Source organism: Acanthisitta chloris, unplaced genomic scaffold, assembly GCF_000695815.1.
Source record: "Acanthisitta chloris isolate BGI_N310 unplaced genomic scaffold, ASM69581v1 scaffold10583, whole genome shotgun sequence".
In the NCBI taxonomy this organism is placed as follows: Eukaryota; Metazoa; Chordata; class Aves; order Passeriformes; family Acanthisittidae; genus Acanthisitta; species Acanthisitta chloris.
Genome location: NW_008664320.1, coordinates 36,775 through 61,676, shown reverse-complemented (window position 1 = coordinate 61,676; position 24,902 = coordinate 36,775). Strand labels below are relative to the sequence as shown.

General features: G+C 42.5%; 1 protein-coding gene across 1 annotated transcript in view; it reads right to left on the bottom strand.

The window, feature by feature from the left end:
• Nucleotides 1–395: 395 nt before the first annotated feature.
• LOC103799008 (latrophilin-3) overlaps nucleotides 396–24,902 on the bottom strand; it is a gene marked incomplete at its 5' end in the record, with an annotated part of 55,150 nt that continues 30,643 nt past the window's right edge. Inside the window, 3 exons of the mRNA XM_009071299.1 lie at nucleotides 396–1,201; nucleotides 6,593–6,721; nucleotides 23,631–23,727. Of these exons, the coding sequence (XP_009069547.1) occupies nucleotides 396–1,201; nucleotides 6,593–6,721; nucleotides 23,631–23,727 (1,032 nt within the window). The remainder of the gene's footprint in view (nucleotides 1,202–6,592; nucleotides 6,722–23,630; nucleotides 23,728–24,902) is intronic.

Below are 24,902 nucleotides of genomic sequence, written 5' to 3'. Positions count from 1 at the left end.
AATGCACATTTTTGGCCTTTTATTACATTTTTTTCTCACTTAAATCAGGTCCTTGGTATTAAGAGCAACACAGCATCAAGGATTGTTTAAACAAACACGGCATAACTTGAGAAGGCCACAAAGTGTGCCGTTATCTATCTCTTTCATTAACATAATGAAGTCTGTCTGGAGGGAAGTAGAATGGAAAGATAAGGGGGGGGGTGGGGCAGCAGTTACTGTCCTCTCCAGGCCAGCCTAAAAATTCCAGTAAAAAAAGTCTGAGAATTTCCCTTCGAACAGCATGAAGATTTAGGAGTACACACAATATTACCACTGTTTGGATTAACTCAGAACAGTAAACCGAGTGTTACGGAGAGGCTTTTAGTTGTCTCTTTGCTTAATTTTTGCTGAATCTTCTATAGACTAGTGACCAAATGAGCGGGTCCTTTTGCATTGCCGTCTGGGGAAGTTCCCTCTTTGTTTGGCGGGACTATAAAACCATCGCTGCTGCCTCGACCTAGCTGGTAGTAAGTGTGTAGCTGATGGACGTGGTTCCTGGAGCCAAGGTTGGGCATGCTTTTGTAGTAAACATCATCGACATCGCCACCACCACTTTTGGCTGGCGGAGGATCGGTCTGGGTGCTGGCAGTGACACTTTCCGTCATGGGCATGCCAGCCAGTGCGGGCATACTGGTGTAGAGAGAATCCCTGTTGGGTGACTGGAGGTCGTCCGTGTGCTCATTGGTCAGCAAAGGGAAAAAGCTCTCACTGTTGTCTTGTGGGATGCGCCGCCGACTGTAGAGGTGGGGATGGTGGTTATCTGCCGAGTACACCCGGGGAGGCAGTAGTGGGGCGTCCGACGCCTCGTGGATGAGCTCCAGGCCCAGGCTTTCCTCGTGGGTGAAGGAGGTGGCGTCATCCAGCACGATGGCGTCATCCTCGCTCCTGCCACCCACACTGTTGACGAGTTTGTTCATCAAGTTGCGGCTCTGCTCACTGGAGCGCTCATGGTTGTTCAGGTAGGAAGGGATGTAGTTGGAGGTGAGTTCCTTCAGGATCTTTTTCTCAAGGGCGTTCTCTGTGTGGTTGTACCCACGGTCAAGGATTTGCACGCAGTTGCTGAGGTACTCGCCGCTGGCGATGCTGTAGCTGTTGCCATGATTACCATTCAGTGGTAGAGTATCCATGACACTTGTATCCCTGGCATTGTTCAGAAGCCCCTCTGAAAAACATTACACAAGAGAGGGTGACTTGTACAAACAGGACACTCATGCAGGACGAGCACACTCAAACCCCCTTCCTAGGCTGCCATGGCTGCTGGGGCTAGGCAGCAAGAAGAGCGTTGCGTCCAAAACAGAAGGGCGCAGCTCTAGCTAACCAGCTGGTGGACAAGGTCTTTCCACCAAAAAAATGGAAAGCACCATCAAGTATGTGACTTGATGTGGCAACAGCCAGCTGGAAGGATAACCTCTCCTGGCCAGTATCTCCTATAGCTCTTGCACTTTACTATATGCATTCCTGGGCAAGCTGAAAAATAGATGACCCCGGGCTGGTTCCAATTGCCCTGGCTCCAGGTGCTTTGGAGGAAAGGGGCAATTCCTCCCAGCTGAGGGAAAAGTATTTGCAGCCCAGGCTAATCATTACCCAGACTTTGTCTGGAAGTGTATCCTTCCTAGAGGAAAAAGATCCACTCTCCCTTTTTGCTAGGCAGACTGTCAGGGTAAATAAAGATGTAAGGCCTGAATGGCAGGATTCAGGGATTAGTAGGGCAGAGGCACAAAGTTCTTCCTGGCTCAGGCTTTTTTGGAACAAGGGCTAAATGCCCCACCTCTTCTGGCACAAGGGCACAACCAAAGTTATTGACTCCTTCACAGTGGCCAGGTGGGGATTTTCTAATACAATCAATGTTGGGAGGCAGCTGTTCTGGGGTCTTGTGAAGCTCCTATTACACTTGCAAAATTAAAACAGAGGGTTCAGTGGAAAGTACAGCAAGTACCATCACCACCCGGGTGGGGAGGGCTCAGGGGAACCTGCAAGCACTAACAGGGTCTTGTCATGCCCCCAAACTATCTGCCTATCAGACCACCATAGGTGTCTCAACACCAACAACATTAGGCCGAAGCTCAGCTCTTTCCTAGAGCACTGATGGAGATGGCTAGCACGTATAGGCAAGGGAGAAGAAAATCAGTCCCAGCATTTAAGCCACCGCACTTTCTTTTTGGGGATTATTGGCCTTCTTGCAAGGAGTGCAGGCAAGATCGACCTCTCAACTAAGGGCTTTGGGCATTGTCAAAAACCGACAAGCAACTCCCAGCAAGCCACAGTGGATCAGAGAAGCCGTTAAACTGACAATTTCAGATGAACAGTTGCTCATACCATGCTTAGTACCATGGCATGTCTACCTCCTGAAAATACAGGATTCAGTCTATATCTGCGATGGAATAGTTGCTGTATGTCAAGGGCTGGAAAGTGCTACTTCTTGCTTTTGAGTGAAATGCCCCAAATGCATTGGTCACCTTTTAGGTTTCTGAAGGTTAGAGGGTGGTGCTATAATCTGGGTTTCCCAGCAAATGAGGAAGCTATGCCAAGAAACCAACTAGCCATCACAGACATAGAGCAAAAGCCATTGATTTTCATGGTGAAAGCTCCCAACTGAGTCACGATGCTTGAGGAGAAATGAAAAGTGAGCATCTTGTGGGGGAGGACCATATGTAATGGCTGACAGGTACAAAAGCATCTCTTTGATGGTTACATTGAGTAACATATGCATTGAGGCACTGAGCACTGTGCTTCTGCTGTCAATGCATAGATCTGGGGTTTGGTGCAGAAATAAAATGGAGGCATTGCAGATGAGAACAGAATGGGGTCTGCAATGAAACACGCTGTATAAAAATGCCATGACCTTGCAAATAAAAATGTGAAAAAATCATACACGCAAGAATATGAGAAACTACACTGGATCAATGGTACCACAAAAATGAGAAATAAACAAAGAAAGCATCATCTAATTTCATCTACATATATATATGTATACATACATATATATACATACATACACACGCATACACATATATATACATATGTATATTCATATTCTTTTGATTTCAAAACTGTGAGATTAATTTCCCTTATTCACTACATCATCTATATGTGATGCAATAAAAGTGAACTAAAAAAAATTACATTTGATATGCAATGTTTAGCTTTACTCCCATACTTGTCTCTCTGTAGGGCTCTAAACGACAGCATGAAGAAAAGGAAAGAAAAAACAACAAGTAAGCTTACAGCGACAGTAGGAGAAACATGAGTAAAAAGCAAATTGATGATATGCAGAAAAGAGAGTTAACGGAAATAATTTCCACTGCCCAGAATACATGAATTTGTTACAAGGTTTATTTCAGGTTAAAAATATTGACATTTTAGACAGAAAAAAATATTTTACGCGCAAACTCAATATTTATTTTATTAAAAAAATGATCACAATTAAACTGTTTTCCAATGCCATTATAAAATGTTCAGCGTGCAACACAAATCAAGAAATAATGCCTGGAAATTTAAGAAAAATTTAAAGCTGGCAACGGTCATTCTTGAAAAGACAGGCACTGTCAGTGTTACTTTCAAAGTCTTAAAATGAATGCCTTTACTTACTGTTAGTTATAATAACCCCTGGCAGTTGAAACCAAAATCTATTTCCTTGCTAAAAATGTTTGCCATCCATCCTTTGCAACAACACTCTGTAAGAGTATGACTGCTCATCGTGGGGCTGCTGACACTTTACAAACTTTGGTGAGTCTGATTCTTTTTTAAAACAAACAAATGGCAAACTACACTGACTTCGAAAAAAAAGGTTAGATGAATAATAGTTTGAATAATGCCATTGCTAAATGAAGCTATTGAGAAAAAAAGGGTTAAAAGGAGAAGAACCAGAGATTAAGATGAAGAGGCAGTGACAAGGCTCAGCTTCCCACTTTGCAGTGGTCTGTGGCAGGCTAGGTTTTAACCACAGCTCGTTAATGCGCATTAGTGCTCGTTAATGCCTTCTTTCAAAACTAGTTCTGGCAAAAGTTGTTGGGTCATCTCAGACACTGAGCCACTGTATGTCCATCAGCTTCCAGTGGCAGTGGGCACTTGGCTCCTCACCCACCACCTCCTCCTTCTTCTATGCTTCCTTCTATCAGGGATCACTTATGTCATTGGCAAATAGGACTTTGGCCTTTTAGGGTCTGATTCCCCAACTCTCTCCAAGTTGTTTTTTTTCTAGGACCAAGTTGGGGGTTTTTCCCCTGGTGATTCTCTGACACAGATGTGGCAGCTTTGGCTTAAGAAGAGATGGTATTTTAAAACATCAAACTGGGGAGGGGAAAGGAATGGGTGAACCAGATCAGGCCTGTTTCTTAGTGTGTCCTGCCTCTATCCATAGCTAGCACCAGAAGTGGTATATGAAGGTGCAAAAAAATTCATAGCCTTAGTGATGTGGAATTAGTTAGTTGAATGATGTTAGCTAGCAATGGCCTCAACGCACACCAACTACAGCCAAGGCACACCCAGAGATGATGAGAGCATCTACTTTTACAATGCACTATCATCGCTTTAGCATGTCTGCTGGTGTAGTACCTGAAATCTCAGAGGACTGCCAAGACCATTAAGCCTGGTTGGTTTTGCTAACCTTTGTTTCTGCTGTGGGATCTCTCACTATTCACATTTTGCAATTGCTCAGGGACAGTAACCAGTTCAAAATGTAATAGCTATACCAGTTCTATGGTCATTATTTAACCTGCAGCCTCCTGACAAGACTGGGTTGGGTTCTGCTCACTCTGAAATCAATGGCAAAGCTCTGGGGCTTAAATGAGACCAATACCGGTCCCACACTTTCTTCACCTCCCACAGATGAAGCCTGGATAGGTTTCCCTGTTACCCGCCTAGCTGTGTTCAGGTGAATAGCACTTCCAAAACAATTACGCTATTTTAGTGGAATAAAATGCTGTATCACAATCTAGTATTAAAAATGGAAGAGCACATGATTATTAAAACACACATAAAACATTTTTGACATGTTTCTGCCCAAATCACCTGGGTTCGTTTGATGCACTCAGATCTGAACATCAGGACTTATCTTAAGCCTAGTGTTGACCCAGCATTACCTGCTGCCACTTGGTTTAAAAGTCTCTGAAACCTCAATGTTTTCATGCAAGAAACTAGTCAGAACACCAAAGTTCATCTCAACATTTGCAGTACACTCAAGTTCTTAAAATTCAGAGCATTTCGTGTTTGACAGTAGCCCTTTTATTAAAAAGCATTCTTGGAAGCAAATTTATTGCACAAAGTTAGCATAGTTTAGAAAATTAATGAACAGGAAAAAGATCAAACACATGTACTTTCCTTGTGTTTTGAATGCAAACACCCGAGTGATATGGTTCAATATCTATTTCTGTCATAAACAATATGCTGCCATATAGTACAAAGGGGGTTTTCCTGCTTGTATTACAACCATCATTATTTCCCTTCCCTTGGAGATAATTTCCTGGAAAGTGATGCCCTCATTGGGAGTGGAGAGCTGACACAGCGCTAACACATTTGCACTTGAATGCAACGTTACTCTGCAACGATTCAGCCACCTTACAAATAAGAAATAAAATAATCCCATGGAAGTGGCAGAGCAGGATGGAGCCACCAAGAGACAGGAGCTGGCAGAGCTTCACACTCCCCAGCTCTTCCTCAGGTCCTGCTTAAAGACATCTGCCTCTCCCTTATGAAAGTATCAGGACATCAGCTTACAAACATGGTCCCTTCCCACAGCCATAGCAGAGACAAACATGTACGTGACAAGAGAGTGATTTCTATAGGAGAAACCTCTGTTAGGTAAAACTGACCCTTCCTGTTTATTTTCTATTGCCGAAAGGAGGATATGCAAAAGCTTCTCGTTTCCTTACACCCTTTTTCTATTTTTTTCCTGTCTAATAGCACATATAAAATGTATTAATGCAAATGGCAAAACATCTCTTACTATATCTCAGCTCTGCTCTTTGGAGCTGACCTACACTCCTTGCTTCAGCTGTCATTTTTTGTTAGAGATCAACGGCCATTCTATTTTGCATTTTTCGACCTGTGCAAACTGCTGCACTGCTGACCACATTTATCTACACCATTTCAAATGAGAGCAGCTTTGGTGACAAAGGCCATTTTAGCTTCACTTACCTTCAAAGATGTTCCTGTTTCTGAAATGAATGGTTTAACATGGAAGTGCACTGAAAACAAAGAGGAATGGATGTGTCCGACACAACACACATACACAAGACCAAAACAATACAAAAAGCAAGGAAACTGAAAAAAACTCAAAATCAAAACCACTATGAATGTTTTGAGTAAAACCATCAAAAGTTTTTCAAAGTGAATTTGATTGCGCATGGGAAAATAGCATCTGGAAGATGGAAAGATGCATTGAAATGAAAGGAAGGGGAGGGTATCTTCTTTTTGTGCCCAGTTCCAAAAAAAAAAGTGTGTGTGTGTGTAGAAAAAAAAGAAAAAAGAAGGAAAAAAAAGAAAGAAATGGGCCAAAATAAGCCACAGAAAATGGAATTCTCACTAGAAAAATTAGAGAGAAACTCCAGCACACCTTGTGCGTTGTACATGCTGACAGAAGGGTTGTTACAGACCGCCGATTCCCCGAGCAATGTATTATAAGGGTTGTTAGTGCCATGAGGACGAAGCAGAGCATTGGTTATAAGATGATTAGCCATGGCTCCTGGAGCAGCCCGATAGAAAGACAGAGAAAAAAAAACAACAAAAAAAGTCAATCAGGCAAATGTGGCATTAACAAAAAAGGGAAAAAGAACATTCAGAATGACAACAGTTGAAATAGTCCTGATTACAAGCAGCTCGCTAATTAGACTCGGAAAACTGTATGCCACTAAAGCAGAACAGATGTTACTGACGATGCACAAATCCAAACCAATGCAAAAGAAAATGCATCAGAAAGCGGATAAGCTACATTTATGGTGGTTCTCCGGTTGCTTGGAGTGTAAGCAAGGCTGCGCCCACATGCTTGCTACAAAGACAGAAAGGAAGATGGCAGCCTACACAATATGTGTGGGGGAAACTCCCCGGAAAGTGCCAAATGGATAAAAAAATATAGAATGACTAACAGACAAGAGCACATTCAACTCCCACTATGTGCTAGTATCTCTTTTACCAGTTCTTCACAACACATCTAAAATCAAAAAAGCAGAATTAAAGAGAAAGGATGGAGAATGCAGCCTCTCCAAAGGCTCTCAGCACTTATCAGAGCAGCTGTTTCTCATGTCTAAGAGGGAAAGTTTCACTTCAGCTACTTCTCACCGTCAAGCACATCCACAACCACCCAAATTGATCCTTGAAGGTGGGTGCACTGCAACTTCATGAGGCATTTCTATAACAGGAGTGAGAGTGGCTACAGACATGCATACTTCAAGGCTCTCTGTGTGCCATACAAACACCTTGATCCCCCAAACACCTTGTTTCCTCACTTCTGGACCTCTCTGCTGTTGTTATCAAGCACTCAGCCAGCAGTTGTCCTACTGCTTTGGTTTATCCCTTGGAGACACAGTCTCTGAACTTGTGCTTTTCAGAATCATTATGGTTTGGCAGGTGGCTGCCAAGACCTACCTCAATTCCTATTGCAGACATTAACCCATGAAGGAAAGCCTCCCAACCCACCTTTAAGATGATCTACAGGACAAAAAAAACCCTTGAGCCCTTGCTCTGAATCTCTTCTAGGATTTGAAGAGATGACATAATTAATAAACTTGCTCTCAGAGCCATTCTCACTGCCATCACCAGAGACCTAGAGCAGGAATACTCAAGGATAACCATGTTTTTTAACCTCCAGGGCTAAACTGTTAAGACAAAACCTTTCCAAAAGGAAAGGAGGTCATTGGTTGGGTCACTAGAGCTAGCTAGAACAGGACTGGCAGAGGGCTAGGCTGACCTGGCTGTCACCAACATCTGATAGCCTCAACTCAAACAACTGAAAAGCCACTCCTCAAACACAGTAACCCTGGCAGGGATGCCTTTGTCATGGAGACCCCATTTGCCTCTTTTAGGTGTGGTGGTGGCCCTGTGTGGTGGTGGAGGCTGTCTTTGAAAGGCACATAGGGTGCTGGGTACAATATCTTCTCTGCAACTCATTACCTGATCTTTCCTCTCTTTTTTTTTTTTTTTTTTTTTTTTTGGATGGAGTTGCTGAGGATATGTAAGCCTCAAGGGCCTCTGGCTAGTACAAATCCCCATAGTGGGGAGCTCTCTGAAAGCTCACATCCACTAATTATTTAGAGAAAGGCAAAACCTGGCCAAACCTACGACTAGGTGGAGGCCTCCAGAGCTGCCTCCTGCACTCTGTGTGGGCCTGGGATGGTTTTTCTCTGTGTCCACACAGGTAGAGGAGAGAGCAAACTGATCTCTTGCCTCTCCCTCACCATCCCCAAGCCCTTCCCAGCCCCAGGTGTATGGCATTAGCAGATCACTTGATTGGTCTTTTGAACACAGGACAAAGTAGAAGGCAGCGCTGTATGGGGGCTGCATGCCAGAGAGGCTCCTTGACACATGCAGCTGGGAAAAAAAGACTTGTTTTCTCTCACCTGATATTTTTGTCTATGCTGATGAAAAGCAAGATGAACTGCTGTGTTTGGAAATAAGGAAACAAAGCTGTCTCCTGTAAGAAAACATTATATGAATGCTTAACTAAGTAACCTTGAATGTAACTAATAGGTAAATGAGTCAATTCTTTCTTTCTGGTAATGTATTTTCTATTAATCTCTCATACATCTGGGCTGAGGGACTGTAGGAACCATTTATCTTCTTGCACTAGTTTTATACCAGTGAGTACTAAGTCAATTAAAATTGTTTCTGCTTTCATCCCACTTTTAGTCAAGCTGGGCCATAAAAGATTCAAAAAGGGACTCACTTTTATACAGGTAATGAGAATGTCCAGAGTTAATGCCAGCCATAAACTCAGAAGTAATATAATCCTCCCATTTGAGATTTAATCTACTCTCCAATTTAGTCCCTATGAGATTTGATACGAAGAATATACCCACAGTGGGGTTTTGAACTCTTTGGCTTGAGGTGCCTTTAGATGCCAACTGTCAGAAAGAGCATCTCACTCAATATCTCAGCCTGGTCTTGTCTAGTGAACCCTAGCACCTAAGAACAAGCTGATCCTGCCATGGTTGGGCAGGTCCAGCTGTTTTGCATTGGGGATGCAAAATGACAAGAGAAAAGGGATCAACCTGTAGCAGCACTTTACACTTTGCTTGCCTACATCTGCCAGGGTGGTGGGCTCTGAAGAAGGCTGAATTAGTACAAACACAGCTCCTTCAGGCTGTCACAAACTAGATAGTTTCTGGAAGCTTTAATAGAGATGCATGATTCTGACAATAAACTTGGCAAAAAAGTTAAAAATACAGATTAAGTAAGTAATTTTTGCCCTCTCAGGTGTGTAAAACAACAGCCACCCATTCCTATATCCTGCTACTGAGCAAAAATACTGCACCTTCTGCCTTCCTCTCCCTTGACTGAATTAAGATTTTTAAATTTACTGATCAAAACGCCACTTTCAATGGCAGTGCTGAGTAATTCTCCTGCAATTCTCCTCATGAAAATCCAAAACAAACCCACTGCTAACATGTTCAGCTATGTTTCAATACTTTCGGGAACCCAACTGGACCCTAAGCACTCTGCAGCAGGTTCCTGTCATGGTGGGCTGGTAAATTTCATGCTCTGTGTGCGTCACAATACATACAACTTTGGCATCTAAAAAAAAGATATATACCTTGCATTCATAAATTTGGGCCCTTGTTTCTCTCTAATTGCTTTCAAGATCCACTATTCACAGCCTACAAGCTTGCTGAGAGAGAAGGACTGCATCCAGGCTCAAAAAAGCCTACAGTTAAAGCTTTAGATAAAACAATAGAATAAAAAAAAATAATTCTCATTATTGGGTTTGTCTTCCCCAGGAGGGAGAAAGGAAAAGGTAATACCAAGTCATACACTGAAGTATCATCCTGCCTTTTTCATAATACTTTATCATTGCTATAGCAACCAACAAGACTATTAGGAAGATCAGATTAGGTCTGCAGATGAGGCATGAGCAGGAGAAGTAGGTAGACTACCTAACTATGGCCTTATTTGCATGAAAATGGCCTCGGTAATAGAAAGCCGACAAAAAACCAATAAAGTAAGCATGGGATCATAGCAGTATGCTCTCCCAAAACACCACAAGAGAAAGCAAAGAGGTTATTCTGCAGCCCTCTGTGTGTGTGTGTGCAGCAAAGCCCAGGCACTGGGGCTGTGATTGCAAAGCTCACTGCATATCTGGGGACTCAAAAACCAGAAAGATCAGGGCTGCATATGCCCCTTGACCACCTTGAATCTTGTCCCTGGCAGAGTGCTCTTGGGATGTGACCCTTTGCAACTGCCTGGGTTGGTGTTGGTTCTCTGTCTAATATCCTCAGCAGGCAGCAGTTATCACCATTTATTTTTATTTATTTCCTTATGGCTGGATCCTCAGCTCTCAGCATCTGCGGTACAGCACAAATCTCTTCCAGCAAATCCCACAGCCCTGAGTCATCCTTGCTTCCCTACATTTCAGCAGTAAGAGTCCCACACAAATCCCTCCTTTGCTGTCTCTTGAAGCATCTGAGCCCAACACATAGCCACCACTCATTATTTGCTTTAGCTAGAGTAACTGCCTTCAACTCAGCTGTGCTGCAACACCTTTGGTTCTGCTAGTCAAAGGTACCCTACTGAAGGCAAACACATTCTGTTTCCAAACCCCTATCATGCTGTGTACATGCAGGAACATGAAATTGGGGTTGGAAAAATGGTGTTTCAAATCCACAGATTTACCTAGGCATCTTCTTTTTCAGTATGATGAGATCATCATTACCAGCAAGCATTTAACAGCAGAACTCACACCTCTACAAAAATATTCCATACAATCACACTGGTATAACTACAGCCCCAAGTCTCCTTGTTTCCACTGATATTCAATCAAAGTTCAGTGCAAAGCACAGCTACCAGGCCAGCTCTGATACCCAAAATTACACTCAAATTCAGGTTTTCTGGAAATGCTGCTGCTCAGTTCAAGGCTTCCTGATGATGGATTTCCCCAAATGAAGGATTTACAGACTGTGATGACAAGGAGAAAGGAATGATGCTCCTTCAAAGGCAAGTATTCACTGGGTAACATGCAGATGTTCCTGTCCTCACAGCATTGGGGATCCTGTGATACAAGTACCGCAGATCCAGCCTTACTGGGTTTAAAAGGCTATGAGAAGGGGGGAGACCTGAAGGGTTGCATTTATGACTTGCAAACTGAGAAAAACTGTTAGGAAAACTAACCAGGACAAAGAAAATTAAAATCCACAATTTTTACCAACATTGTAACCACACAAAAAGGATTCAGATAGCTACAGTTAGCTGCTTTCTGTGCCTATGAAAGTAGGTATTATTTTAATGATAGCATGCAAACAAATGGTATCTTTTTCTTTCCTTTCTAATAGAGAAATTGATGTCCTTGATGCAGGATGACACTGAATATAGCAATAATTTTCTGGAAGAGATTGGTGTAGTGACTGCATGGAAAAACTGCACCTTGTTAAACACAAGTATGGTTTATCCACTCACTGAAAGCAAAGGATGAAAATTATGATGACAAGCATATGTTGCCAGACTCTAGACTACATCATTCAGGAACAAAATTTAAATAATTTCTTGTGGGCAGCTGGCTGACAGAGCCACACAAAGGCATTTAGGTTACCTTGGATCATCTGCATGGCCTACTCCACTGGACGGGAAACGGACTCAACTGATCTTCCGGACTTTCTGAAAAATACAGCATGGCTCTGCCTGGCTGAAAGGGCTCGAGCAGCACTACTTTAGCAAGGATCATCTGTCTGAACAGTAACACCACCATGATGTGTCCTCCTTGGCTTCTGGTCTTTTCAATTGCATGCCAAAATAAGCTCTGTCCTTGCTATGTGCATTTTAGCAGGGAATGGAGAGATTTCTCCCATGGCCCAGTGGATGTGACAGAAGTGCAGTTTTGCTGAGAAAGGAGACTAAACTAATTTACAAATTTCACCGGATGAACTAATGAATCAAATGGACGCTTACAAAATGTCCATACAAATCAGCATTTTCCAAATGAAATGTTTTTACTCTTTGTTCCAAAAGAGCAGCTTGTATGACTTTGATGTTTTTATATTATGCCATCTTTTTATTAGAATAGAAACAAAAATAGTTTAGAAAAAGCATATCTGAGTCTTAACAAAATGTTTCATTGCTTCTGACCCAGCAATCACAAAATGTAATTTTTCTTGGGCCTTGTTCGTTTCAGAATAAAACACATGCACTGCTGTGTTTTTGGTCAGCCTTAATCCTGTGTTTCCCCATTTTGCCAACAATGCAGATCCCTCTTTGCAAGGGAAGGGCACAGTGCTGGACTACTGCCCACTCTGCCTCATGAAGCACCCAACTTCTCTTGCAGTTCACAGACACCATAAATAAGGTCTCTCAGCTTCTTGCACTTCAGGGACTTGACTTCAGACTACCATGCAGAGACAAGCAACAGAAAGAACATGGACCATTCCCTGAAGGTAGTGCAGTTCCTGAGCTATCAGGGCGCACACTTTGGCCTGAAGACAAATGATACGGTTAGAGCCCAATCCTCTCCAAACTGTCCATTAAAACAACCCCACAGCATAGGCCACCTCACCCTAACTGCAGTAAATAACTCATCTCCTTAACCTGAATGTCACTGCAACAGTCTCTGCACTGATTTCAGTTTGTAAATTCTGGCTGGTTCTGTACATCACTTAGTATTAACTTACGTATTCCACTTTACTCCTTGCAAAAGAAAATACGTTCAAAGTAGGTTTGTAGGAGTCAAAGCTTTCTTCTAAGTCGAAGGACTTTCTTTTAAGGAGTCAAAATTTTCTTTGTGACTTTCCTTACCAGCATTCCATAGTGTCCTTTCCTTTGTTACAGGTAGATTTTTCAAGTATTTAAAGAATCTTGGTCTTCCATGTGTTCGCAATTTATTCCAACAATGAATGCAATTATGAAAAGTGAAATCACACATTTGCTGGACAATAACAGGTATTTTCAGCATTTTTCCTAGTTCCCTCCAATGAATGCTCTGACATTTAGATTTATTGAGCTGTGTTCTTATAATAGCCAACAGGATCCAGTTAATAAACTTCAATAAACTTCCATATTAAATTTCCCTCAAATATGTTTGTTGTCACTTGCAGCATCTAATCTATTCGTTGTGAAGCTATTAATACTGACTGCAGTGAAATGGAGTTTCAGCAAATGAGGTTGTTAAGCTCTAGGCCATTTTCTGCCAAAAGAAACATCCCATGCTTTTATGCAGAGACAGGGGAGCAAGTATTTGTTTGCCACTTTTTTCCTTCCTTTCTTCTGCAATGATTTCAGATGACAAACCTCTGCTGGATTGTCATCTAAGGCCATGTTTGAAATACACAGCTAGTCTACATAAATTCATAAATATTTGCTCACTCGCTAATTCCTTCTCAACTGGCTGGAGCAGAAACATTGTCCCAGCACTGGACATTTCTTTATATCACCACTGCCCCTTTCAAAGGTCTACACCTCATTGTATCTCAACTATACAAACACACATTATCCATGATTTTTCCTGTTTATGATTATTTCTCATTAAACTTGAGCTCTTACCCAAGATGTGCGGATAGTACTGCCTGTGGTGTAAATTGGACCATGCTTACAGGAATCTGTATAAGCAGCTATGTTTTCTTCCTTCCTCCTTCATGGTCATCACATTAAGATTGTCCTGCAGCATTACTCTGCCAGATCTAATATTCCCCAAAGTCTGCTCTGATTTCAGAAATTGTCTTGCCCTTACTTTTCCTCTTTAAAACTGATCCATCTAATGACTGAACTTCCAATTATATGGCTGTCCATCTTAAAATCAAAGGCAGTTCATAGTATCTCCCAAAGGAAGAATGTCAGGTCACTCACTGAAATCACTGCAACAAATCTCAGCTAACTGAGTCCCAGGCAGAAGAAAGGCAAAATAACCCAGAATACCAACAATGGGATTAATTTTGCACATTGGCAGAAATAGAAGTTAAATTCTCTAAGTTTGCAAAAAATCTTACTTTTCAATGCAGAAAATCATAATTTTCCTAGTAGAAAATATACAGCTGATTGGGGAAAAAAAAAAAGATGAAAAGAGCACAAAAACCCAGCAGAGGCAATTTGCTAGTCCAAAAGGCTTCTGAGTTTCCCTTACAAACAGAAAATACTCCTCAGCTGTTATTTACCTGGACTTTTCTCTCTACTTCATATGTGATTATTAGGATGTGTGATTTTCAGGCCAGTTGCTGACATTTACTCAAACTGATAGTTGCTTAACATGGTTGCAGTGATTTATGACTTACAAGCAGCAATTGATTACAACTGATTCAGTGCGATGGCATGTGGACTACTCCCTCTAAATATGCGCCCCAGGAAGGGGTATCCATGGTATCAAGGGAGGATGAGTTTGTCTGTAAACAAGAGGGAGCAGAAGAAGCAGAAGGGCATAGGGGATGAAACCAAAGAGCTTCATTAGGTAAATAGCAATGGTAGTAAGATGAGGAGGCAAAGGAACAGCCTTCTACACTGGATAAAATAGAAGTTTTAAAGTCCTGATATAAATGGACTATGCTGTGTCTTATGCAGGCTCTCCCTGGTGTTGTGAACACTCATAAAGTATCCATGGCACTGGGATAGCAAGCATTCTTGAACACTAATCTGCCAAGTGAAGAGCAGAAGCTGCAGTGCGCAAGAAATTGTGGCTGGATGAGATGCTAGAAAACAGAACACAGGCTCGCTCTGGGTTAGCAGAGAAGTGTTGTGAGAGGCTCTCACCCTGCTTCTTACTCCTTGATTTTCACTAAACAGGCAAGGTACACTTACACATCTCCAGAACCCCCTTCTCAAGTGGCAGCCTGGGCTGAAAAGGAATCTAAACTGAACTTTTAATTGTATTTCAGAGTGGGGAAGGGAGCAGCATTGCTGTTGCCATTTGTGACTAAACCAGAGGCCTCCAGGCTCCAGGGCTGATGAATCTCTTTAAACAAAGCATAAATTTCCCAGGACTAAGGGCTTTGCAGTGAGAAGGGAGATGCTCAAGGGCAAGGATTGATGCATCCCTCATGATGCACCTTGCCCCTACTGACTCAGCAATGATGAGCAAGGACACTCTCAAGCACTGACACCTCTCAGCACTCTGTACAAATGGACAGGTTCTGGGGAGCAGTGCCACATCTTAGATTTAAAGCAATGATGATGAAGAAATGAGATTTGCACACTAGCAGATGATGGTCTCTGAATGGTCGCTGAGGCTGCTGCCCTTGCCAAGGGCCATCCCCGGTTCAACTTCGAGAAGTCCTCTGCATTTGCCTCCAGAAAAACCTGAGCATCACTGAAAACACAAGACAAAGCATTTAAAGGCTATCCAAGGGGAATTCAGATTTAAACAGACACACCTCATACTCCTGGAAAACTCAGCAGCCTGTGGCTTGGACAGGGGCACTCTCTGCTGAGTTAAGAACTGGCTGGATGACCAGGCCCAGAGAGCTTGGTGAATGGTGCTGCATCCAGTTGGTGTGTGGTCACTAGTGGTGTCCCTCAGGGATCAGTATTGGGCCCAGACCTGTTTAATATCTCTACTGACGATCTGGATGAGGGGATTGAGTCTACCCTTAGTAAACTCACTGACAAAACCAAGTTGGGAGGGAGTGTCAACCTGCTGGAGGGTAGGAAGGCTCTGCAAAGAATCTGCACAGACTAGATAGATGGGCCAAGACCAATGGTATGAGGTTCAATAAGACCATTGTGCTGGGTCCTCCACTTTGACCACAATAACCCTGTGCAGCACTGCAGGCTGGGGGAAGGGCAGTTGGAAAGCAGACCAGTGGAGAAGGACCTGGGGGTGCTGGGTGACAGCTGGCTGAACATGAGCCAGCAGTGTGCCCAGCTGGTCAAGAAGGCCAGTGGCATTCTGGCCTGTATCAGAAATAGTGTGGCCAGCAGGACTCGGGAAGTGATTCTCCCCCTGTACTCAGCACTGGTGATGCTGCACCTTAAGTACTGTGTTCAGCTTCGAGCCCCACACTACAAGAAAGACACTGAGGTGCTGGAGTGTGTCCAGAGAAGGGCAATGAAGCTGATGAAGGGTCTAGAGCATACGTCCTGTGAGGAGTGGCTGGGGGAGCTGACATTGTTTAGCCTTGAGAAGAGGATGCTCAGGGGTGATCTTATCAATCTCTACAACTACCTGAAAGGAGGTTGTGGCCAGGTGGGGATTGGTCTCTTCTCCCAGGCAACTAGCAACAGGATGAGAGGTCATAGTCTTAAGTTCCACCAGGGGAGATTTAGGTTGGACTTTAGGTTGGAGGAATTTCTTCACAGAACGGGTGATTAGACACTAGAAGAGACTGCCCAGGGAGGTGGTGGAGTCACCATCCCTAAGACTGAACATGGCACTTAGTGCTATAGCCTAGTTGACATGGTGGTGTTAGGTCATAGGTTGGACTCAATGATCTCAGAGGTCTTTTCCAACCTAATAGATTCTGTGACCTCTTGCCCCACACCACATCCCCATTTGTGATGGTCCTCACATGACCAAGGTGCCTGCAGAAGATGCCTTTCCTTAGTCCAATTAGTTTTGAACTGTTTAGCACTCAGAAAACAAAAATAACACACAGTATTTTTATATCCAATAATATCATGGTGCGCTCCTCTAGGCACTAGCAGATGCATTAATGAACAAGGAAGGCAATCATTGGCAGCTTGGACATCCTGTGAGTCCTCTGCACTGAACCTGCCTACCCCAGTACCACAGCAGGAACAAGAATACAGGAAAAAAGTCATCTGCCTGCCAACATGCATGTTCATGTAGCCACAACTCACTAATTCAAAATGAAAATGTTCCCACACCATAAAATGATCTATTTGAGACACAACGTGAAATCTGACTTCACAGGAGAAACTGGGGCATTGTTAAGTGCCAAGAGTAAAAAGAAAACAAATGGAAAGAAAACAGAGAAAGTATTTATTCTGTAATATTGTTAAGCCACAAGAAGAGCCAGAGGTGTTACTCAAAGCAGGTCAGAAGTGTTTAGGCAGACTGAGATAGATCAGTTGATAGTGTCCTCTGAATATTGTGTCAAGATGAGTGGAGGCATCTACCTCTCATAGAGCTTGGCTGTTTGCTATTTGTTTTATATGCAACATAAATTCAGCAGAAGTCTGACTTCCATGCCGGTTGCATCAACCCATCAGAGCAAACAAGCATCTTGAGAAAGACTGATGCATGAAAACAGTAGCACTTCCATTGTCCAAATTTCCACCCTCTCTGCTTTATCTAGGCACTGGCAGCAAAGGGTTAGCATGGTAAATAGGTTATAATGAGCAGCAATTGCTCTTTGAAGTGTATGAGCGATGTGGTTTGAGATCCCTGGAGGAATCCATTTCTGCTCCTTCCTTTACTTTGTTTTTTTTCTCTTCCCTTGCTTGTCTGTGCTTCTAACCACACTAAACTCTATGCTGTTTTCACTGCTCTATTGACAAGTTATGTCCAGACCATGACACCCACCATCCCTGCAGACAGCTAAGCTGAAGCATCATCATCTTGCAACAGTGAGACACATTCAGCAGCCCCCAGCCCTCAGCAGAAAGGGCAGATCTGGGGACAGTGACTCAAACCTGATTCATTGCACTGTCTCAGTGCTAACCCACAACTCCCATCTTCTGGAGTGATCGTCTCCGACCAAAGGAATAATTTAACTGTGAAGAATTTAACTGAAGAATTTACTGTGTTTTCTAAATAACTGCTCCCTAAATATGCAGGATAATATGACGACCTGAAGATAATTTAAAACTTCACCCACACTCCCTGCAACACACATAGTTGTCCCTGCTGAGTTCACAGCGCAGATACAATTTCAGCCAGAAAAACACAGCTTAATTATGCTTTGGGGTGGGTGGAAGGAATTTGACGGGAGATTTCATTTAGGAAACAATCAGGTCTTGGTTGGGTTAGAAATCAGGATATTAATGTTCTTCATTTTAATTTTCCTCTCTGACTCAGATTCCCACTGTTTGAATTTGAGCTCAGTTTGTTCTGTTCATTATGAAGAAATCCACATGAATTTGACATTAAGCTGATTACCTCTGAAAAGAGTAGCAATAATTTCCCTTTTTCCTGTGTGTATTTCAGATTAAGTCTTTGTGGTTTATATAACAACGCAGGGGAGAAATAATAAAGCAAAGGGAAATCAAGTATTTATTCTGAAATGCAACTTAGAAGAGGAAGCATGCATTGACACTTATGAATTTGGGAAGAAAAAGCAAGGGGCAGGGAAAAACAATACTCTCATTTCCATTTCCCATTTCAGCCCATTTGCATGGGATCAAACAGGGAATGAATATGGCTTTCCTAGCCAGGAATAATATCTGGTGTGCTGATATAGAGGATCTTAGGGTTTTGTCATGACTCTTTGATGGGGTTTGCTGGCAAAGGCATGCTTCCTCTTGTCTCTGCCAATATCTCCTGCTGGTCTGGGTTGGACCGTGAACCTTGTCCAGATCCGTCAGCTCTGGCCCCTAGCTTAAGTCCCTGCTGGACCATGCTTCATCAGTGAGAGTCTGCCTTGTGCTTGACTCTCCCTCAGCTCTCAGCTCTTCTCCCTCATGAAACAGCTCTGTTCTTACAGCTCCCTGATGTTTCTTGTCTTTCAGACAAGTGGAAGAGCAATGTAAATCTCCAAGAAGTCCCTCCAGGAGACCTCCATGGATGAGCGTGGTGGGGATGGTGTACAGTGCTTTGTGGGTGAGTGGCCATAAAGCATATAGCCAAAAGACAAGGGGCACACATACTCCTGTTTGTTCAGTAAGACTGCTATTGGAATATACTATTGAACTTGTTGTCTAGTTTGTAAGCTAAGACTCAGACCATTAGAGTACAGCACTTGGCCCAACACAACAGACTACTGGAGTAGTTTCTATTTTCTACGAAATCTGGTGACCTTACCTCTATCCCATTTATTCCTCTGAAGAGGGAAAAACTATTAAGATAGAGTGTTTGCCGTGAAGATATCTGCTAACTTGAATTGATATACATAACTCCATCAGTGCATTTTCCTATAACAAAGCAGTGCCTTGTACCAGTGACAAAGTCCTTTGTCTCTACTGCTCTCAAGCCTCACCAAAGCAAGGAGCATTCCTTTCTTTAACAGCTAACTTCCATTTTTCCTCTTGAAAAAAATTAAATCACAAACACATGCACATCCCACCCCTAACTTGAAAACCTGAAGGGTAAGAAAGTACCATATAGTTCATGATGACTTTTTTTCTCTCCCCATTGTCTCATATCCAAAGAGAGATAGTAATTAATGTATTGCCTCTCACCTAAGGATAAAAATAGGTTGGTGTCATGTTGCTGTTTTGTGCTGTGACTGCTTGTGTGCAAGGCTGGCTGAGCTATCTAAGTGCTTTTCGGCAGTGACACACTGAAGGTGCAAACAAACCCATCCCTCATGATCCTGAGGTGGCCAATTGGGTGTACCCAAAGCTCGGGCCCATGCAGCACTATCAGAGCCCAGCAGTGCTCATGCTTACGGCAGTCTCCCACAATTTGCTCCTCTTGCCATCTGTGCCTTGCTGGCAGACAACCCAATTTCCCTGGCTGGCTCCATCTGTGGGTACTGCACAGGTAGGTCCATGGTTAGATCAACAAAACACAGGTACAGCTGAATTGGAATAACAGTAATGCCATTATTTTCTTTTAATCTCTAGCTGTCTTAAAAAACTGTCCTTAGCCCAAGAACTAAAAAATCTGCTGTTACAACCAAGCAGTCATCTGTTCTGCTTCCTCCTCATGAACCTAACATAAAGGAAAACTGTCTGTTGCTTTTCCTTCATACATTCCATTTTCTGGCCTTCAAAGCAACAGACTTCAGCAAACAGTCTATCCTACATGCACCTCTTTTGTTCTATTTTTCAGTATTGCATCCAAGTGCCTGTATTAAGACCACACACCAAACACCCTACAGGCAAAGGGAAACGTTTTTCTACTCATGAGGTAATCAGCTTGGTTCATCTCTTAGACCTCTGAAGTTTTCAGCACTGGCAAAAGAAATGTAGAGCACAGGCTGGATATGACATAGATAGCAGAAGTATCCAGCCAGACCCATGGTGTGAAAAACTGGCCAAGGCTGCAGAGCGAGAGTGCAAGGAGCAGAAATTCCCCTGGATCCTCAAACTGAGACCATGACCATGGGGTGGACTGGGATGGTCTTCATTTGACAGTGGAAGAGGAAATCCATGACCAGTTTGTTACCTTCTTCCTGATTTCAGTGGTATAGCAACCCCAGACCTATACCACTACTAAGCTGTAATGAGCTACAAGAGGAAACAAAGCTTGACAAATGTTTTACTAATCCATAATTAGATGTTACTTTCAGGAAATACCTGAAATAGTCTTGTATGCCTTAGGATAGAGTGAGTGTAGTTTTCATTACAGAACACCTTACATCAGGCAAATTTGGATTTATGCTTTAAATTCCTTGTATGATAATTGAGAATAAGAAAAATAACATTCTGGCCAATTACTTTGGGGGTGTGGGAATACTAGATAAAAGAGGATATGAAGCTGAAACCAGCCATAAGCGGTGTGGTATTTGCTAAATCAGGAAAAACCCCCATAGTTATATGTCTAAAGGAGGGATGCACTAACATAAGCATCATATTCCAGACTGATGCCCAGGAGCTTCGTGAAGGAAGAGGAGGGGATGGGATGTCATAGAGAGATGCTGGTCATCATACAGGCATATGGATAGCTAGAGCAGTCTTGCCTGGGATGTTGTCAAGTGGCAGGAGGCTGCAAATATAGTGAATGATATCAGGGAAATAATAGGCTTAAACGAGAAAGTACCCCAAGTTGGAAGATGTCTCACTGCTTTCTTCTCCATGACAGAAACATGAAAAGGTGTGAATAGGTGATTCTGGGGAGAATGGATTTTTTCCCCCTGTTTTAGAGCAGGAGCTGCTGTCTGAAGGATCTGGGAAAAATGCCAGCACACAAAGAACTTGGGATAATACAGATAATACAGATACTTTTATGCAAAAGGTGTCTAGGCTAGGAGGGTTAGAGAGGGACTTCTGAACAGGTATGCAAGCCTGTTGTATCAGCCTCAAGCAGGGAAAGCTACTGATCACACAATTCAAAGCTCACACCTGAATCCTCTGAGCATTTATTGCACGCTGGTAAATAAGACATTAATGAAACAGCTCCTTTAAAGATGGCTATATATTTAAATATTAAGAAGAAGACAAGAACTGTGAAAACTGCATTGCCCCACTGGTCTGTTCAGGCTGTACCTCTCTCTGCAGAGTTTAATCTGTGTGAAGCCCTAAGGCCACGATGTTGCTTTTTAGCTGAAATAAACAGAATAAAGTGAGAAATATCTGGAGCCCCACGCAGCTGGGATTACTGTTGGTGTCAGGTGTTTCATATGGAATAGACCACTGTATTTGGTGGTCTCAGAGCTCCATGCTGCTTTGGAGATGCTATCTCCCAAAAACTGCTTTTAACCTCCATTTTGCTAATACTTCTATCTATCAGAAAAGAAACAAAACCCCAACAACAACAAATATTGTACTTGCCTTCATGAAAAAGAGCGAGAATGACTCTATATAATAGTATAACTTATTTAAGTCACTTAAGTGTTCCACCTAAAAGGTTTCTCTTCCAAGATAGTTGTTTCTGTAGGAAGCAGAGAATCAGTACCTTCAAGCGATTCATCTCATCCAATATTACACAAGGAAAACAGATGAAATCTATTGAAATCTGTATGAAATCTGCTTTGAAGATGTCTCCACTGGCAGTTCATTTCCCAACTGACCTTTAAATAACAGGCACATCTAGTAACAGGCTCTCACCATACTGGGATGAAGAATGCCCACTTGAAACCTCTTCACAGTTTTCCCAATTCATGGTCACACATCCTTCTTTGCACAGAAAGAAAAGCATAACTGAAAAAGGAGAGACACCTATTTTTTGCTGAAGATCCTGTTTGCTAAAGCATTTCCCTTGGTAGCCTCAGCTGCATCAGAGAGAAAGTCAACTTCTGTGCTAACTAAAGGTGCAAACATTCAATGCATAAGACATTTTGGTTTGCCACTGAAATGGAGAAATGGTTGGCCAAGGGAAACTGTTGCTCTTGCTGTAACCTTTGTGTGACAACTGATTGCCCCCTACATCAGACTCTCAGAAGCCTGGCTTCAGCTCTCCAGTCCTTAATGCAAAGACAGAGAGAGATGTGAGGGCATTGTATGTGGATAAATCAGGCATTTTCAGTAACGGCATTCTATAGCCAACTTTATTAATGAATCTTCAGTGCAAAGTGAAAATACCCTGACACAAAAAACACCAGTAAGTTTAAGAACAGTACATCTCCATGTTAACTACACTGCCTTTGCACTGATTTGGGTGATACGTATTCTATCCGGAGAACAGAATTGGATACCTGTAGTTCCCCAGCACTCAGTACTCAATATTACTAACAGTACAATCAAAATCCTTCAAACCTATCCTTAGGCAAAACTCACCCTAAAATCAGTGGGAATTCTGTGTGAATAAGGACTGAATAAGAACCAAGGTTCCAAGTCAATTCTCAATTGAGCTTTGCAGACCAACCATCAGGACTGGAAATACATTTGATTTTCATTGTTATGGGAGAACAGCCGGGCCCAGTAATCCAAATTCTACCACCTCTTAACTCCAGCATCAGCTGGGCAGATCCACAAAACAGAGTGTAGCATCTGGTTGCTCAAGGTTAATCCATGAAGTAATTGTACTGGAGGAGAAGGAAAGCAATCTCTGAGGCTCTTTCTCTGGTATTCTCCTACAACTGCTTTCCTAAAATTCCCTGAAAAAAACTTGGTTTAAAAGAGCTATTCAGATTTTCTCCTATGCCAGACACCATATTTTGTTTGGCATATACATTTCTGATAGCCTTTCCTCCGCAGATGTCTATAAAGTTCACATCAGTCAGTTCTTCAAACTAGGTATATTAACACAAACATGGACATTTTTGTACCAAGCACGTCTATGTTCTGCTGCTCGTTTTTGCTTCTGTAAAGATGGCAGTGTTGTCACATATCTAGGACAATCAGGACTCCTGTGATGCTTAACATAGGCTGTACAGTGCTGTAATGGTGCATTTTCACTGGCAGCAATGAGGCCTGACACCTCTGCAGCTTCTGGCACTAGCAGTTTGCTGAGAGAAAGGGGAGATTTCAACTTCATTTCATTTCTCTAATTTTTGCTTTTCCTAACTTTCTTTCAGAAATGACAATTCTTGAAAATGCATGTGTAGAAATAGAGAAATAAAAGGAAAAAAAAGGCAACAGTCACCACAAAAACTCCCCTCAGTTATCACTGTAACATTTCTTAGGTGGGAGAATAGGGTCCACTGATGTTTGAGGTGAGGAGGAAAAGGTCGGGGGGAAAGGGACAACACATTTCAAACTCCTTAAAACCATCACAAGAGTGAGAGATGTGAAAAATAGTTTATAATTACCTCTGTTGAGTGAAGCTGAACTGTTTATATCTCCAGTAATAAAGGAAGACTCGGACTGCTTTCGAACTGTGTCATTCCACATCCTACGAATTCGGCTCTGAAGAGGGATTGAACCACAGCAGGAAATGAAATTTTAGCAGCTGCAGAGAGGTTTCTTTCTGCCTCACTAAAGATGGCTATTGGCATATTCTAACTCAGGATGAACCTTGTTTCTAGTCAGCTGTAAGCAAGTGGTTGCTGTTTTGCTATAATCTGCCATGTACATGCCAGACCCTGCCTGCCTAACTTCACAACACAAAAGACTAGGTCAAAAGAGAAGTGCATAATTAGATTGCTTACATCTTAATTAAAAAAAATCATGCATGAGAGAAACCCAGACCCTTGCAAGTTACAGGTTTACCAATATAGTACCAAATAATGGAAAAATAACTTATACGCAGAAGGACACGTGCATCCTGTACTATCTCAGACAGCTTGTTTCTTATCTTTAGTGAAGTGTTACAGAGACTTGATCTGTGTCCCTGGATGAACTGAAGTTTTCTATAGCTATTTTCCATCTTGGGGATATTGGGAGGAAAAAAATTCCCCACAAATGAATGACTTCTGTTCCCCTACTGAAAAGTCTGCCATCTGTGGTATAGCTTCTGCTACTGGGGAAAGTGTCCTGAATATGTTGTCCCTCTGTTTTCTTTCTCAAATATGCTTTGAAGTATCTGCCTCTGTGGCTTTTACGTCACTGTCTCGCTCCTCCCCAACTAGACCTTGCAAAAGATCAAAAAAATCAGCATCTTGCAAGCAGTTCAACCACAATCCCTGTGTGAAGATGACTGGAGAACCCAGGTGTCCAGGAGAAACTCTCCCTCACCTCATACCTCAGAGTACCATGGATGTATCCCATGGCTTTGTGAAAGTGGTGCTAGGTCATGTGGGAGACTGGTAAGCCTGGTTCCCACTGTGACAGACCATGTTTTTCCTAAGTGCTAAAAATCCAGTGCTTCCCATAGTCACATCTTAGCCATGAGAGATCCTCCAGGGTTTAATTATGTGGTCCCAGCTGAAAAGTCCTAGTCTACTAATTATATCATACTCATGCATTAGCCCTCTATAAATGGAAGCACAATGTGATACAAGGCCCACGAACTTTTACAGTAATTATTTCTCACCTGGACATTTGATCTACTGCATTTCTCTGACATGCTCCACTGTGGATTAATTATTCTGTTTCCTATGTGCTTCTCAGACAAAAAAGGGATCTTAGGAGTTTTCCCCCTC